The sequence below is a fragment of the Calliopsis andreniformis genome, chromosome 3 (assembly GCF_051401765.1).
Source record: "Calliopsis andreniformis isolate RMS-2024a chromosome 3, iyCalAndr_principal, whole genome shotgun sequence".
Lineage (NCBI taxonomy): Eukaryota > Metazoa > Arthropoda > Insecta > Hymenoptera > Andrenidae > Calliopsis > Calliopsis andreniformis.
In genome coordinates, this window is record NC_135064.1 from 10,801,248 (window position 1) to 10,820,668 (window position 19,421).

At 33.5% G+C, this 19,421-nt stretch overlaps 1 protein-coding gene across 3 annotated transcripts in view; it reads left to right on the forward strand.

Annotated features, from left to right (window-relative positions):
* Positions 1–19,421, forward strand: part of Tps1 (Trehalose-6-phosphate synthase 1) — a 57,776-nt gene that overhangs the window by 13,307 nt on the left and 25,048 nt on the right. For 2 of the 3 annotated variants that reach the window (XM_076375304.1, XM_076375305.1), the window contains exons 2-3: positions 140–245; positions 15,558–15,714. In XM_076375304.1, coding sequence (XP_076231419.1) covers positions 169–245; positions 15,558–15,714 — 234 coding nt within the window. In that variant the 5' untranslated portion in view covers positions 140–168. Of the gene's footprint in view, positions 246–15,557; positions 15,715–19,421 lie in introns of all 3 variants that reach the window. The other variant, XM_076375303.1, reaches the window with a different exon arrangement.

The window sequence follows — 19,421 nt, forward strand, 5'->3', positions numbered from 1 at the left end:
CGACGGTCTAGAGCCCGCGTTCGACGATCGGACGCTGACAAAGAAAGAGCGCAGAGACGGTCGCGCGACACCGACGGTCCCGGTGTCTCTCTTTCGCACGGCACAGACAGCTGATCAGAGAACGTCGAAATGTCTACAGAACCGGGCAGCTTCACCTCCAACGGGAGCATGATCGTGGTGAGCAACAGGTTGCCGTTCGTGCTGAAGAGGAACGAGGTGACTGGTCAACTGGAACGCAAGGCCAGGTTAGTAAGCCTCTTGTCTAACGCTTTATTTACCTAACGCGCTGCTTCATCCGCTTTGTTTCGCGTACGAGGAAAAAGACGGTTATACGGATATTGCGAAAGTCTGCTAATAAAGCTACGTTTACGTTCAGGCTACTTTTGTTTGGGCAATCGAGTGGATCAACTTAGAGTTGGCCAAAGTTGCCGTTTCAACTTGGGTGAAATTGGGTTTATATGGATAACTTTAATTAACTTTGGGTTGATCAACTCGGTTGCTTGATCAGTTGCCTAATTTGAACGTAGATTAAATAGATATGAGTAAAGTAGACTCTTGTAGTATTGTTATACTGTGTTTGTATTGTTATAAAACTTTGGAAAACTAACAAAGGTTGCTTGACTACAGTAAGTGTAGGTTTGTTAAATTTATTAAGTCGATTTTTACTGATTTTATGGAAGACTTTAATAACTCCAGCTTTATATTTCTTCTGTGGAGTCGTGTTGGGATCTTTTAAAAGGGACATTTGTTGTTGTCAGTATATGGTCGATGCTGGAGAAAATTTGGAGTCGTAGCGTTGACAGGCTGTATAGTGTTTCCTTGTAGGATCATGGTTCATTGACAAGTTTATAGGGAGACGTTTCTGAGGTTATATTACATACAGTAGGACCTTGATTATCAGAAATACGATGAGATTTAAACCTGAAGCCTCCTTTTAATAGCTAGCATTATATTCTTCAGCAAACTACTATTGTTTCAGTGTTTGTCGTTTGTTGTTCTGCTGTGAAATTGTATTTGTGTCACATACGGGACTTTAGAATGAAGATTTGCGTGTAGCATGTAAATACAGCAGTAAGCTTATAACAGGGAAGTACACACTGTAAATAGAAACAAAGATTTATTATTGGATCAAATGATTTAAACTGAGAACTTAGCAAAAAGTAAGCAAAATTAAATTGGTTTCTATCGTTTATCTTCTTTAACACAAAGTTTTCTAATTCAAGTCTATTTTCTTCAAAATTAAGTTTTATATAGCGTCTTACTGTTTTTTCTTAATTTTATTAGAATAATAGGAATTAATAACCGTAAACTACTTTAAATACTACATTAAAAATAGGTGACCATGTTTGTTTTTCTGCTTTCCTGAAAAGTAACAAAAGAGGAGTTGGGTCAGGTTTGGGTTCTCAGTTGCAGAACGAGTCTATGAACCTTCTATAGGTTCATCCTTTAAGAAGCATCTCTGCTTAACAACGCAGTTAATTTACGACTCCAGATTTTGTCTAGTGTTGATTATACAGTCAGCTCATACGATTCTGACACGTAATTACAAACGTATAATTATTCAGAATTGAATCCACGTGGCTTTTTCCTGTGTCAGGAAAGTTGGCTTGCATTTGTACTTACGTGGTTAGAATCAGTTGAGATGATTATAAATTGGGGATGCTCCAATGGGGAGCTGGAGGACTCCTCTTGACTTTGAATAGGATGTGTACTTACAAGTAATATAGCTATGTTATTGTTATTATTGACGTTTTTGTTGTGTAAACTACGGTATAGTACGATTAATAATACTATAAAAAAGAATGAGAATATTTATATTGAATTGCTTGCGTAAATAATATGAAGAGCAGTATTTCTTCGCTGTGAACTCGCGAGTTTGTAAAAGCAATGAGTTTAAAGAAAATAAGAAGCATTTTTTTATGCAAATTTTTACGTTATCCAGTTCTATATCGACAAAACTGTAAATGGAGTGCTCAGTACTGAGTGTAAAAAGTTCTAACATTTCATAGATTTATAACAAAAACTATTAGATTTTGTGTATCAATAGAATCAAGTTTGAGCTCAACAAACTCTCAACCATATGTATCGGTTTGCATATTTTATGTTTCTTTTGCGACCAACAAGTGTCTATTTAAATTCGAAGGGCAACAGGTCGAAACATAAACAATGTTAACAACACATTATGAGGCAGTCAGAGGCCACGTCTACAGAATGTAATTTCTTAACATGTTGACTACTAGAAACGTGTAAACTTGTTATTTGAAAATATCATACCAGAAAAACGAGTTGACTCATCGCGAAAGCTTTAAACCTACGTTCTCATGAATGAAATAAATACAGTGTTTCCTTAAAACATAGGCTCACAGTTCTCTTCTGACGATCTTGTATCGAGAGATACATTCCTAATCGAATCAAGCATTAATAACATACTGTTGTTTCCTCGAAGACGTAAACGACAGTGCAAGCAAGCAAATGACTTGAAGACGTGACGAATATAGTCAACCAGTTTACAGCGTGGGAATACTATACTTCATTACATCACATCTACCGTTTTCCGCGAGAACGAGTTAACTGGCATTCAATCATTTCTGAATACACGGAAGGTGTCCGCGGCCAGGAAATGAGCTAACAGGTTAAAACCAGTGCCATTCCTGTCGAGCAGTCAAGTTCAAAACGTCAATCGTGAGCCACACAAGTGTTTCGCTTGTTAAGGCTTTAATATTTAGTCGTTCTATGCTTGGTACGAGTGACGTATTTCTTGATGCACGCTGAGTGCATGCATTAATTGCATGCTGTTCTTTTTTTTGTTTCTTTTTTTACGATGAAGGAAAATGTAATTTCATCGTGCCGATTTGTCCATGTTTTGCTTTGGGTTTTTATCGTTCTTAGCGCGTTTGTTGACACGAGACAATATTTACAAATTTCTTTAAAACACCGTTTTACAATGAAAAAGAACGTAATTTCGTCGTGCAGATTTGTTCATGTTTTGCTTTGGTTTTTTATCGTCCTTGGCGCGTTTGTTGACACGAGATCGCTCGAAACGCGCGTGATTTGCGAGAGCATTGTGGAGAAGAGGTTCGACGAGATGTTGACGGTATTTCTTCGAATGAATATTCGATTGTTCGGTAATTTATTCGATTGCGTAAACATGTCGATAGAAATATCTGCGAAGAACGTATCGACGCGGGATCAGGGGAATATACGGGGTCGTGATAGTGGTGAGGAGGCTTTTTAGTCGGACGAAGAACAGTAAACAAAAATGACGAATAATTTCTTATTCGGTGATAATGAATAACAGCTATCCAGAGCAGATTTATCCGAATGAAAGCGCTTATAGGCGGTGATTTATCCGAATAAAGGTCATCCAATAAAAGTTCATCTGACAAGTAGGAATAATGGAAAAGCTGTTTATAGTCATACTGTAAAAGTTTGTTCTACTAGTTTCTTTTGTGCAAAAATTAAAACATGAAATAAGAAATTGAACTATTGCGACTTAATTTTCACTCGATAATATTATCATCATATTTTGAGTATAGGTGCAATCAAACCGACTTAATAGATAAAGATTAGGCAAATGACATGGATAAGATGACTCATCATGCGTAATTAATGTCTACATAAATCATTTTAATTAGAGTCATTATATTAGATAATTATTCGAATAATGCTCAGCTGTTGCTGTCAATTTTTCATTTAATTGTCACAAATTTGTTAATGTATTTACTAATTCCATGCTGTTCCAAATAACTCGAGTCCTAAAACAGTACGGTTCCTTTAGGCCATTCGTCACGTTGTTAAAGTTGAAAGAACATAATTCGTTTTCAGTAACTTTTTGATATAGGAATTAAATAGAAATAGTCTTCCCACTATTATTCAAAATAATTAAATAAAATTAATAAAAACTACTATACTCATTTTGTAAGTACTCTAGTTAGATACATTAAAAATTCCTTGTGACGTGCAATGTGCCGACAATTAGACTGCTAAGTCAATAAAGTCAGAAAATTGAGTTGCTTCTTCACTATATTGCTGTTCTTTGCGGTGCGCCTTAGAACGAGGAAAATTGGCTTACATCACTCATATACTGGTTCCTGTACGTTAAACGTCTAGTTATTGTAGAATGTTACAGTATTAGATAATACGCTGTGGTATTATGCGTTCTTCGTATTTTTCATTCACGATATTCTACCTTATAGAACTTATTCAAACTTATTATACATCGTCTATATAATTATATTTAAATCTCTCATTGTATAAAAATAAGTCATACTCGTGATGCAAATAACAATTTAAATATTATTAACACATACTGCTACTTCGTCAAACTTGTCATTAGCAAAAAAGAAAAAGAAGAATCATAAATAAATAAATAATTATAAAATTATATATCCTAAATAGATCAAGATTAAATATAATAAAAATAAAAAATAGAAAAAGATTGGGTTATATTTTAACCCAACTTTATACTTTTTTAATTTTTCTTTCTTTTTTTTTTTCATTTTAATTAGTGTTAACGCAACCTGGCTTAATCAAAATTATGAAACAATATATTTTATTATTTTTTTCTTGCTGCCTCTTCTGTTTGCAACCTTTACATAACTTTTAAACAATATTCTATCGGTTGTGTAAAAATGATTGTTAATTATGACTTAGTAGCTGATGCAGGGTCGATATTGCGCTACTCGCAGTTTATTTATGGTCCATGACAAAAAATAGTATACGATTACACATCGCTGCTTATTGCTTCGCCGAAAAGTTCGATTCTATATAGCGTGTGGTGATGAAATTTTTCGTAAGAACACGCGCCTAGAGAACGATGTCCCATGTTTCTACTTCGTTGCAAGCGTTGACGCAAAGATCGCAATTCTGAGACGCGTGGCTTGCTATTTTGTGAACAGAAAGACTCGCTCGAGGATGCCAATCTAGACATTTATTACATGCAATTACACTATCTGTCCGGTTCTTACGTTATTTTGTTGCGTTAGTTCTATTTGCTGATGACTTGTAGATCATTAGATATTTTTGAATGTGACTTGTTCTACGTTACGAGGCTGTTATATGTTCTTGTATATAAAGGATGATTCGTGAAGAGGATAGAAAACTGTGCAGGCAAATAGCATTGTCGTAAATTTATGAGAAGTGTTTGTCTTGCATCTGCGACTGTAAGACCTATGTCACATTTTCAGAAAATTCGAGTTAAGGCGTTAACTGAGATCTAGAATATAGAATCTGTATCTTCAGAAAGAAGATAGGACATTAAAAGAATTTTTTCATTTCAAAATAAGGGTTTAGAAAGGCATAAGTTCATAAGACAGTAGTGAAGTTGGAAACTTTAAATAGCTTGATTGAGAAAATTAAATTTTAATATTTTAGTCCATTAGCAAAAGAAACATAGCTCAAAAAATTGAACTATATCGTTCATGAAATGATGTTTATATCTTGATTACACATACAAAGGATAATCAGTATCAGAATAATTATTTTACTGTAATTTTCTTTAGTTTCTTGTTTAAATTGGAATACTGCTGAATACTGCAAAAAATAATAAATTTCCACTTCTATTGTCATTGAAAAGAAGAAAAGCTACGAATGTAATTAATACTCAGATATTTTATTCCTCATTTATTTTTTATGCAAGAAACCAGGAAAAATCATGGAAAATGTGAAAGATGGGAAAGAATCCTAGAAATTAATAATCTTTAGGTAAATCAGTAATTAAATGCAACAGTAAATATTTCAACTCTCTTAGGAATAAAATAATCTCCAGTAATATTATTTTTGATATTAATACAAGTTTAGATAGATAGTATAAATACTGTGACTATTATCATACCATGAAGATGAATAATACAGTAATTATATAAATAAGGGAAATAAAACAATGGTTTTTAAACGAAGTTCATGTTCACGTAACTTTGATAACCATCGAACAATCGAGAACTTGAGAATGATAAAGAATCAAAGTTTCTGACGATTAGTATCGTTCCAGTTTCGCGTGGTGCCTTTCGAGACACGAGTTTATCTGATTATTTGCGTGAATCATGATATCGTTCGATAATATCGATCATTCGTTAAGTAAAAAAGTCTTTACTTAAAATCTAATCCTTCGGGCATTACATAAGATAAACCATGAGAAAATTTATAATTAAATGCAGTAGAATCTTGATTAATCAATCTGTAATTACTCATGAACTTTGGTATAGACTAACGGTTCTCAATTATTTGCTGTATTAACGATAAAAGTAGAATAGGCTCATGGCTGAAACTCAAATCATGATTTAATAATAGTTCGCATAAAATAAAAAATAGCTATTAAGAGGGCGTGTCGATATTGAATCTAATGTTGCCAAGTTGCCATTTAATCGAGGTCTTACTGTACATCGTTTCTTCGATATAAGCTTATGGCTTACTCATATTTGTAGCGAGGACACACTTTCGAAGTCAAATTATACACATAGTAGTCTACCTTGTTCTTGTAAAAAATGCGTGTAACAGTGTACGCAAGTGGAACATTTTCACTTTAAACAATTTCAAACTTGTTAATAGCGTTACAAATGTATTTATAATGAAGGATAGGAAATACTGCTCGTATGGTGTATTCGACAATAGGTGTCAGAAATTTTAAGGAGTGATTCTGCATGCCAAAGTAAAATGCAAATTAAGAATGATGAAATTGCGCCGAAAATATGTCTGGTTTGGAGACTTACTCTACTGTAGAGGTGTATTAGCCAGGCCAGACGCTGTGAAACAAGTAGAATGAGATTTAAAGTCAGACACATTTCTCGCACATTTTAAATGCACTTATAACAATTAATAGTTCGGAAATGAAGCTTGAAATACAATTTAGTCAGTCTTCATTTTCATTTCATTTTGAGGTGATTTTGTATACAATTTTAAGAGAAGATTTAATATAAAATTGCCTCTTAAAATTTCTAACATTTCTTGTAAAAGTACTAAAAACAAAATACTCATTACCATATTAAGAAGGTTCCACGTCTTTAAATGTGTGTATAAAAATATGAATTTGCATAAGTATCGTCAGTCTACTTATTAGTACAGAAAGAACGGTTTGAATGACGATATGTATGTAAATTTTAATTTTTTAGGTATTTCATTGCTAGACTAAGTGAACGATATAATCGAAATTCATGTGAGATCCTTGTCGCCGTGAATCATTGTTATATTCATAAACTACAAAGCATAATAATACAAGAATAATATAATAAGTATTACAAGAACAATATAATTGAAAAGATATCCATTTTTTTTTTAGTGTAAAAGAAACACTTTTCGTGTCAAACAACGACAGGCTAAAAAATTGTCAAATAATCATTAATACATAATTGATTAACTATAACTCTAAATATCATTTCTCTTAAATAGTAATAATATTTAGTGATATTATCCATGAAATAGCTTACCACATTTGACTCAAAGTTAACACCTTCAACGATAATTAATAATATTCACAAAATTAATTACTATTAAATATTCACAACAATACCAATACATAACAATAATAATATCCCTTACTTCAATATCATAGAATAAACAAACAGATACTTATAATTACTCATTGCTTCTTAAACTATGTTTCAACAATGTAACTGTATTTTCCTCGATAAATCACTTTGCTCATAATTCCAAACTTTTAAACGATAGTACAAATACGAGACATCGTACAATAAACAAGTTGCAACGATAAAACGGTATCGTTGGGTGAGAAGCTACTACTCCGTGGAACTTTTCCAAACGACATGATTAACGACGCGTTGGATGTTGCACGCGTTCCTTAAATACCCTTATCTACAGGTGTACATTTTTTAACATGCGCAAAGTCATTGATAACGATGCTAACAAAAGTACCCTTGATCCACAAATTCCATTTTTCCCTGCCACGTAATTTCTTTGCAAATTACACTTGGACCCGACGCTAACTAACGAGGAAATTCCCAGATGGTGATAAGGAGCTCTGTGCCTTCCATGCCAGGCGTCGTGCATTCATTCACTAGGTAGCCCGCGAGTGCCACGTGCTTTCCGCGTGTTTCTGCGCGCTCGTTACGTGCGCGTGGGTAATATATTATCGTGGTTGTCGCAGTTCAAGTTAGCTTCCTCGATTCTCACGGCGGGGATACAATAAAAGTCGTGGAAAAACACGAAGTTCGCCAGCGGTGGCATTGATTGGCGTTCGAAATCGGATGCGTCGGTGTCGCGTACCCGATGCGTGCACCGTGTCTCTGGCTCCCTGTGTCTTCGTAATTCGAGACGGTGGCATTGATTATAGTAAATGGGTGTTGAATCGAGAAATGTATTGTTTAAAATAGAGCAACTCGTTTGGATAGGTTGGTTTGCAAAGAGAGCCCATGGGCGTAGAAATCGTTTTTAGAGCAAGACTGGGTATAATTTGTAGTATACACACAAAACGTAATATTTAAAATCCTGATAACGTTCGTCAAAATGGGTTTTCGTTCTTGAGAAATTTTATTTCAATGTTTTTTCATAAATATAAGCAATATTCAACGTAGGCACTTTGTTGGTCGTATGTATGTACACTGTTGATGATGTTTAGATTTCAGGGCACGTAGAGAAAAGTTTCGTGTCGGTTTTCAAAAATATAAATCAAGTTTGTTTCCTAAAATTACGTAAAATTTGTGACGTGACGAAAATGTAGCATTTTTGACGTTTGCATGGTGTTCCGAGAATTTATGTTTTTCGTGCTTTTATTATATGTGCCACCACAATAGTTGTATGGAATTCTCGAATTAGCTCTTCCTCAAAAAATATATACATAATGTTATAACCACAGTGTTTATGAACAGCATTGTCTATATTTATAATAACACTTTAAAGTGAAATTTCTCAAGAACAAAAGCTCATATTGATGAATGGTATGAGACTTTTAATACACTATGTCTATACTACAAATTACACCCAGTCTTATCCTAAAAGCGATTTTCATGCTCGTGGGCTCTGCTTGTTAGATTTAGAAAGGGCAGAGAGTGTCCACGAATTTTCTAAACAGAGTGTATTCTAGTTTTTATTTTTTTGTTACTGATGCTTTCATAATTCGAGATGATTTTACTAAATAGTATGTTAGATAAAGAAATTTATCATTTAAAATGGAGCAGTATTCTTTCGAGCAGATCCTTATTCATACAGAGTATTCGATAACAGGTGTCAGAAATTATAAGGGGCGATTCTACCTGTCAAAATAGGACAAACATAAAAGATGACGAAATTGTATTTGGAATTTTGTTTCAGAGTTATCAATTGTTGCATAAACGTTTAAAATTTGCGCAAAATGTGATTGACTTGGAACTTACTCTGCTGCTGTGAAACAGTTAGGTCAGACACAGTTAAGATAGTAAAATAACTCAAGTCTCGAGTCAGACACATTTCAGGCGTATTTTGGGCATTTTCTCAACAATTAATATCTTGGAAATGGTCTGAAACGCAATTTTGTTATTTTTTATTTTAGTCTTACTTTACTCTGTAGAATCATCCTTCCAAATTTCTGACACCTGTTGTCGAATGTCCTGTATGCTTGGTACTCTTTTTCTGTAGGTGCTAGTGCTATTGTAATTTGATACAAGACGATTATAGTGCATAGAATGGTGGAATATAGAAATAACATAGGAATTGTTTAAATTAAAACAATACTACTTTGAGCCATTCTGTGAGATTTAATAAAGCATAGAGTGGAAAGTGAAAATAAAAATATCAACAATAATATTTCATTAATTTTTGGGCTTGTTTTTTAAAGAACTAATTATATATTCAGATCATTAATTCGTTCAAGAAAATATTAAATGTTGCTATTTCAAATTGCAAGACATTGAAATATGAATAATTAAAAACAGCAGAGTTACGCGTTTACATAACAAGTTTTGTCGTCTTTAAGATTATAGCAGTTACAGCATTTAATAATGATCTGTCTCTATTCTGGAGATTAAAATCAATTACAAACTGAAACGTATGTTCACATATCGTGAAATGTACACAGTGTGCAACAACGTGGCAATAAATCTTGAATAGGACGTGGTAAACATGATATATTGGGCTTCTATTGCATTTTTCAATGTTTGATATAGTTCCATCATGGAATATGACATATTTTGCAAGTTGTTTATTTTTCAATGTTATCTTGACATCTGTATGTGGAAGACCTTGGAGTAACAAAATAACTTTACGATTTATGAATACGTAATTGTATATTACTTATAAGTAGACTTCATAATCTGGATGACTCGGAGAACTGTAAACAAATGTGAAACAGTAACACTGTAAATAATTTTTTATGTAATATTGTAATGCACGTTGAAAATTAGAAATTATTAGTAGCTAATTTGTATATTAAAAAATATTATAACATTCGATCCACAAAAATTCACTTTCTGGTTTTTCTTTTATACTATTCACTATTTTAATCAGAATCGTAAATTTTGAACTACTTTAGTCAACCTGCCTCATTAAGTGTACTTACATCAGCTATTATCTTCTCATTAGACAGGGGAAATTTATGGAACTCCCTATTTTTATAAACACAACTAGAGAAATGGAAATTAATTAAAGATTTGTTGTGTTCTTCAAATTTCATAGAGTATGGTTAACTTTTGAAAAATTTTTGAAATTTTCCATATACTTATGTATAAAGATTCATAGTTTTACTTTGGATAATCATATGGATGATTCATTCATAGTGAAAATTGTAAAGGTTGTTTTCATCTAAAGTGAAAAGTCTAAATTCGCCTTTATGGAGTTGTGTCTTCTTGAACCTTTTATTTTTAGGTGAAAAAATTCATTAAATGCCCTTTCATCTTTCTGAAAATATAAATTCTCCACTCTAGATGTTAATTAAGGCCTTCACTCGAATTTTCTGAAAATGTAACATAGGCTGTTTTGCCTTACAACCACAAATATATGTATACAAATGTACTAGTAATTATGGAAGTGGTCTAATTGTAAGTTACAAAACATGAAAGAGTTGAATTTATCATTTATTTTGTAATGTAACTCGATGCAACATCAAATGAAATAAATGATAAATTTTAACTCTTAGACCACTTTGGCAATTACTGGTGCAAATACCTATACACGAATAAAGAAACATCGAAATATCTTCGAGAAATAAACTAACTCTTTGCCTTAAATGAAGCTGCCATTATTTGTGCTTAATCTGATCGTATATAGGGGGTGATTTTTCGACAGCAAAATGAAGCACGCAAATAACGAAATTGAAGTCTGTCCTGAGAAATGATACGCTATACCTATCACATATTGAAATCGCTATGCTCTCGAAATAGATCACATCCGACTGTTCAGTGATAATAATAGTTCGCATCAATCGTTTCCTTGTCGCTACAGCAACAATATCGTTCGCGTGGAGGAGTTCATAAACATGGCCCTTGATATTTTTTTAATACTTGAGTGTCGCAGATCATCGGGAAATAACAACATTCATGAGTCTGGAACATTCTCATCTGGTTTGTTAATCGTCATTTGGGTCTGTTGGCAAAGACACGGAAGTGATTCTTGAATGATTATGCGACAAATGTCCTTCTGTCTTCGATGTGATTGCAATTTTTAATGGGGTCGTTGCCTTCACACTGTAACCTACTGACTGAGTATTTTAGAAATATAGAGTTAGATATTGAGAACTGTCTCAATTTTGAGAATTGAGGATTTGTCAGTTTTTGTCTTTTTCTAGGTCAGAGAAAAGGTACTTCAACTTGCAACTGAAATATAAAAAAATGTAAACAATTTTTTGCCAATCAATTGAAGTTTTTCTTAACTAAATATTACACATATTACATTACATTTTGATAGTACAAGTTCCATCATGTTGTGACTTCCGCTTATGACCATTGACCTATGAGCACACTACGTTCATTTTGGCCACAATGAATTCTGATTTCTTTGTAAACTCCTTCTGAGCTTTTTTCTTAATTAATCTGACAAATATATGATTCAAGTAGCGATTGTATATTAAACTAGAGACTTCAATAAGTATTCCAGAATTTTTTCAGATTTTTTGAAAGCTTAGAACACTAAAAATAATAGGCATGGACAAAATGGTCCCACTGTGTCCACGAAAGGTGCGAAAATTAAGTATGCCCATGAAAGGTTAAAGTACGTTTTTATAAGCAAATTTTGGCAGAGGTTGATTTAGCTATGAGCTCCTCTATTGTAAACAATAAATAAAATATTATATTTTATAATTATATGTATAAGACATTTAAACTTTTAATTCACTAAACCAAAAAAAAAAATTAGCTTAAAGGTCTAATATTTAATCATTCTTCTGCTCTCTGAACACTCCATATAAACAGTTTTCCTTATTTAGACCTTTAACAGCCAGATATAAAATAACATTTTCAAAGCTCAAGTGTAGCAGAACTGTAGTACAACTAATTCTAGTAAAGTTAATGGACAACTGCAGAATAATGCAAAATAATACTGAGCAGTTTGACCTAGTCTGCGTTGCCTTGTGAGCACTCCCTTCACGGAGTTGAATGGTAGCCAAGAGTAACTATAAATTTATAATTATGACTTGCCAATAAAGTGGACCGAGCGCGAGCAGCTGATCCATTGATGGGCACGGCAATGCATCGATTGTGTCGCTGCGTGTATATGGGCCGAGGTTAAAGGGCACGCTAGATCGCGGCCATTTCAGAAATGTCATGGCACTGTCACGCATCCGTCAGAGTTTGGTACACGTGAGCTTGGGAAATATTCATACGCAGATCGTGGTTTGAACGGATTAATTGAACCGATGAGTTAGAAAAACAGAACAAGTCGAAGATTAGTCATCTTCAAATAGTGTCAAAATTATATCTAGATCTCAGGGGCAAAGTGTAGGTATTAAGTCACACAGAAAATAAGTAGATTTAATCGTTTAACAATTTCTTTTGGGTGAGATTCAGGCATGACTAGATGTCGATAAAAATAAAATAAAAAATAAAACATTTTATCATCTCCTACACTATAGCTCGTTTCGAAAAATGTTTTAAATAAAATTTACCCTGCTTCAGGGAAGACATCTTGATGATCACAAATTTTCTCTGGGTGGACGGTTTATGTAAAACATTTTTTGAAACAGGTTATAATTTTTGAGCTGATCACATGCGAAACTTCAAATGGGTCCTCCAGTAGAAGTATTTTAAAGAATAAAAAAACATTTCTTTTGTATCAAAATTTGCAATTTTATTGAACTGTTAAAGGGTTAATACACTCTGGCTCTGAGATTCAGATATGTAGATAGAATGCATAAAATTACACGAAAGAAACATCTCAGAATGTGACTTTTAGTCTTGCACTGTTCTTCAGCTCACCGATTCAGTTTACAAGAGCTCTTTGTCTTCTCCTACTGGAGAGTTGATATACAGGTGGCTGGAATTACCTGTTAGCAAACATACGCTACGATCGTTTCTACTTATGCTTTGTCTCTTGGTACTTGTCGGAACGGGTGACGGTCAATGCCTCATTTGCATTTTAAAGTCACTGACGTCGTTCGACTTTGTGTTTTCATTTTGTGCGTGTTGTTGTTCAACTATGTTGAATTATACAGGGTGTTCAAGCAGGTCACCTAAATATCTTCTCTGTTTTTAATAACACGAAGTTTTGAAAGACTAAAAACAATGATCTTACACAAAAGATTGTTCTTCCATGATATTGCTTTTGTTTGAAGCCATTCAGATTATGCCACGGACGATTTTCAGATATGCCACGGAAGCAGAGAAGATATTTTAGGAGGTCTGTTTCAGCGTGGACACCCTGTATAGTATGTTTCATGTCATTTCTGTGACCATAAGGTAAAACGACCTATGTCACGTTTTCAGGCCATTGAAGTTAAGGCATTAATAATTAAGAAACCAGAAATTCCTCATAAATGCTTAAAAATCTGCAGTCTAGTCATATCTTCATAAACTCAAGTTCTATTCGATATTCAATCCTCTACATAGTTCCATATTTTCTATCTTCCAACGTCACTAGTCATTCCCACACAAAAATATGCAAATCTCTAAAAATAAGAGTGTGAGACGAGAGTGCACGTATTAATGTAAAACAGTAAGTTTCTTATCTGTCAATAAATAGAGGTCTGTTAGGGTCAGTTAGACCCAAGGAGACCAGCGTTGAGGATGTTATAATTATACAATCGGCGGTATAAAATTGTGATCCACGTCTTGTTCCCGCGATCGACACGATCGTCATGTATTTGTCATTATGTAAATAGGGTTCTCGCCTATGCCCCGGCGAGTCGTTACAGAGTTGATCGAAGACGTCTTTCAATATTATCCCCGTCTTATCGGCCGATACGCCAATGACGACCACTGTGGACTTTTATATTTACGCACGGGGTGTTTTTTTCGTGGCCGCCAGCGTTGTTATCTTTATTGTTATTGTATGGACGATAGGAGGTCGGTTGAAGTCGGAACAAGCCAGAATTTCTCAATCGTGTCTTCGATTTTGATACAGTTAGGCTTAACAACGGATCTCTGGTCCAGCAAGGTTGTGGCTTGTTGTTACACGAGGGTTGTTTTTCTAATGATCCTTACTTTCATTGTGGCAGATAAGGACATTAATTGCCGCTGGTTAATTATTTTTATGGGAGAAAAGGTTTAAAGGATTTTCAATTTATCAGTCATTCATGTTGCAGTGTCTTCGGTTGTATCGATAACACTGCACTTTTATAGACTTTTCAAGTAGATATTACGTAATTTATGTCTTCCTTGTCCACCTTTGCGATGTTTTATACCATATCTGGCTTATCGCTAAGCTTCCATTGTTGACATTGCTTATAATATAAATAAAGCTCATCGAATGGTTATGCAATAATAAAATTCACTGACGACGGTTATAAATCGCCAACTAAACATTACTGCCATGCGTTTTTTTTTTTTATATAAGCTGTCTATCTTTTGGTTTTTATATTTCGAATCTGATCCCATTAGAGATCAGTCGTGAGTGGACTGAGTATGTTTATGTACTTAGGGGAAATTTTTATTATAAGTGAGAGTACAATAAGCGAGAATGATAGAGACTGAAACAAATCTCTATTTAGGTTTTATTTCTTTAATTTTATTTATAAAAATATGAATTTACCCTTTATGAAGGGTGGAAAGCTATGCTGGAAGGGATGAGTATTTCAAATGTAAAATTAAATATCTAATATGATAGTACTACTCGTACATAGAAATTTTTATTTTAAACTTTCTTTTATCCTTCATTGTATATAAATATCCAACGTCTGGTATTTAAACTTAAACATTTCCCTACGAAATTTCAAACATTCTTCTGTCCATGATACCGAAGGATGTTACTCAAGAATTAGCACTTGCAATTAGCTACTATTGTTAAATCACAGTGTCTATACTAACTCAAGCTTTTAAGTTTGCTATAAAAAGCATCTATGAATAATAAATTAAAAAGCAATCTTTTTGACATATCAAAAAGATTTTTGTATGGTATTTTCGCTTCGTTTTGTCAGCGTATGCCTATTCTTTCGCTACATATCGAGTTTCTGCTTTCTGATAACACTCTTGTACTTTTCTTTGCAGTGCTGGGGGTCTTGTGACTGCGGTAGCACCAGTGGTTATAAGCGGAAATGGAGTTTGGGTTGGATGGCCAGGAATGCATATGGATAATCCCGATGAGCCGATTCCCGAGTCCGATCCGAATGATCGTACGCCAACAGCTGGTCTGCTGTCCCGCAAGGTATGTTTCTCTTTACTGTTCTTAAAATTGTGGGTCCCAACTCTGTGCTATCAATCGTATAAGTTGCGAGTTTTCCGCGATCCTACATTCGTCCACAAAATTAAAGACCACTAAGTTTTTACTAGAAAATTATGGATTTTTGAACTGTTGTAGCTTTTTGAATAGAAGTGCAAGAATTCACCTGAACTCGTTTTAAAGAGCGAAACTTTTACTTTTGTATCCCATAACTGAATTTGCAGGAAAATTTGTTACATTTTTTAGAAAATGGAGTGAAAGAATGAGAATGTTTCTTTTCTGGGAAATTTTACGAATTCAAATAACTGTACGCAGTTTGCTGAATTCTTTTTTGTAATTCTCTTTACAGTGTATTGTAAGAGGAAGCCTTCTTTTTACAACGACTTCGTAAAAGTTTATCGCACTTTAAATGAAATGTGTGCCGTGTAATGTAAAATTTTTTTAAAAACAAAACACCAAGTTTTCGTTCCGTTTTTGAGTATAAGAGAACCTTCAACAAAATCTCATTCTAATATGCGAAAATAGATTTCAGCTTTTGAAATGAGATGAGGTGAACTGTTGTACGATTTCTTTTCACAAAGTCACAGCAGTTTATTAAAGTTCAAATTTCCTAAGTAAAAGTTTCCTTACGCGGTAGACAATAACTAAATATAATTTTCTCGGTGAATAGCTACGCAGCGAGATCGTTTAAATCGACAAGGTGAAGGTATTTTATGATTTCGCCATGGGAAGGCCAGAACCGCGCAATAACCTTATTTCTCGATGAATACCGCGTCATGTCGATTCTAATATCGAATTCCGTCTTTCGCGAAATTATCTCAAGGCTGCGTAACTCTGTTAACCTACTTTGCTGGTCTTCCAGTGATTCTAGAAATTTTCCTCATCTTTAAAAACTTGGAAAATGGCGAAATGCACTTTTCATGATCATTTTAGGAATTTCCTGTTAACACTTGAAGTGCTGAATTTAATTAGGTAATCAATAATCACTTTGAATAAATAGTCACTACCTTCGTTCAGTTACTTCTGTGTTACTAAAATTGAGACTAAAATTGGGACTAACTATCGTTTATTAGAAGTTAGAGTGAAACAAATTAAAATTAGGTTTTAAAATTATTAATTTTACAGTATCTTAAAAGTATCTCAAAATTTGTACGATTATTATGTCACTGTAAAATTGAAAATTTGTAAACATTTTGGGTAATTTTTAATACGTGTATACTTTTGTATATTTTAAATCGTCGTGAATCTTGGTTTTGCAAAACTTTGCGATCGGGTTACAAAATATTGCTCAAGCAACGATTGAGTCGTAGCATAGTACGCGAATATCTCATTCAGAAAACGTGGCGATTCTTTAAATATACATTTTGGATTACCTCCAAGTAAAAGAAATATAGGTAAGATGTCGTCACCTTTCAGCTTCTTGCTGTAATTTCTACAAAGAATTATGTTTATATGCAAATAATACTAGAAATGGTTAAACAGTTAGAATATTTAATGAAATGTCGCGTGCATAGTAGCTGATAAGAAAATTTTAAGCATTAATTAGTATTGTTAGATTCTACAAAGGAGACACGAGAAATGAGACACAAGTGGCAAGATAGGAAAACAGAATAGGAGAAAATGTCAAGTGGTTTCAAGAATAGATATTCATTTTTTGATCGTGTTTCTTTTAGAATTTTTAGAGTGCAATTAGTAATATTTAATGGTAATCTTCTTCTTCAACTGAAGCCTTATATTTTATACTCCTCTATAGTTTATTCTTTATGAATAGCTTTTTTTAGACGTTTCACATACAAAAGCACTAGAATAATGAAAATTAATTTGCTGCAGCACAGAAATCTATTTAAAAAGAAGAGTAAGATTGCAAAGTGCAGTAAATGAAAATTAAATTTATCTATATATATTCATTATTTTTACTACCTTATTTCAAATGGTTATCAAAGAAAACTATAAACAAAAATATTTGAAATAAATTCCAAAATTGAAACTGTTTCAACATTCTATAAAAAAGATAATAAAAATAATATAAATGCTTTTATGGTTTTATAGAAACCTTTTCTATTGTTATTAAAGAGTAAACATAATCTATTATTGTCACGAATTGCATGTTGTCAAGGGGAGAAACGTTCATGAAACGTTTCGAGGAATTATCGAACGCTGCAATTGCAAGTTATAATTTCCCCAACGAATAAAATAGCAATAAGTATGTCAGATATGGACAACATTGTCACGATAGTACAGCGTGTACGGTACATTCGTCGTCGTGCAACACCCACACGACACGTCGCGAAACGTAGCCTCTTGATAGCGTCTTGTGCATCGCGACCTTGGCATTGATAGTTTTATTCGCAACTACTCGTCATGTCTGATTCACTCGTTCTCACGTAATGTTCCACCGAGTCGTCTCACCGAAAAATATTCCATCAAGTTTACGATCATGCTACAACTTTCGGAATTCCCAGATACTCGTGCCAATCACATGTTCGATGACTCACATTCACTTCGTTCTTTCTTTGACCCACCATTGGGTCTTATTTTTGTTCTGTTTTATTATTTTTTTCAGACAGTTTATTTGCGCGTTTGTTGAAAGTACAGTCTTAATGTGAGAACATGATTTGGAAATATGGTTAGTTATTTCTTATACTTGGAAAATGGTTGGAAATTAGTGATTAGTAACTCTAAGGCATTTTCTAATAAGAGCTTTTAAGAATTTGGTCTCTAAGTATTCACATAGAGTCTGATAAAAATTATTAGTGTTGCTCTTATCCAATTATAATAGATTTTGTAATGAATTTTGGTAACATAGAATGCAAACCAAAAGTATGAGACCATCTGATTTTTTATTACTTCTTATACTATTGATAAATGTGGGCTAATCCTATGTCCAAGTTTAATATGATGATTTTTTATTATTAGAGGTTTTTTTATTATGCACCTATTACTTGTTCAGTAATGTTCACTTCTTACTAAAGTGTGGTCCCACAATTTTGACAGACAGTGTACATCATATCTCATTCATGTATGACAATTAATGTCGTATTAATTTTCTAGATATCTAGTATCAGTAGATTTTAATCGAAGTCTCAGTATCCTAAAACCAGATGTCTGTAATTGATTATTTACACTTTTATCTTGTAGGTAACATTGATTCTTTCTATTTTGAAAAGTTTCTGAAGATAAATGATTATATAATACTTTTAAAGTAATGAATACAAATGTTGCTTCTCTGAGAAGAGTATTTTCCAAATGCTTATAATTTTATTTGCTTATTTATTTGTGACGTTTATTACGTATACTTTCTACGTTGATGTCAGCAGGGTGCAAATGGTTAAGTGACATCGTAGGTTGTCCTCAAAGGGTTGCTGGTAATAATGTTTGTTTTAATTACCATCCAGTGCAAAACAAAATACAGATCTATTTTGATATCTGAGCCGTCTCTGCGAGCAGTAATTGAACACGCTTTGCGTTTTCGTTGCATAATCAGTCTTCGAACCTCGAGTCGCCTGTGAAGAACTGGTTTCTTGTTAATAAATTTTCCGCCCTGTGATAAAATCATGTTCAATGTAAATGAAACATTTCCCTATGAGTTCGCCCCTTGTAAGGATAAGTAGTGTCCCTGGCATTAATTATCACAGCAAAGAGCAGTAGAGAACGGGTAGTTTTAATGATGAAACAAATAATAGACAGTAAAA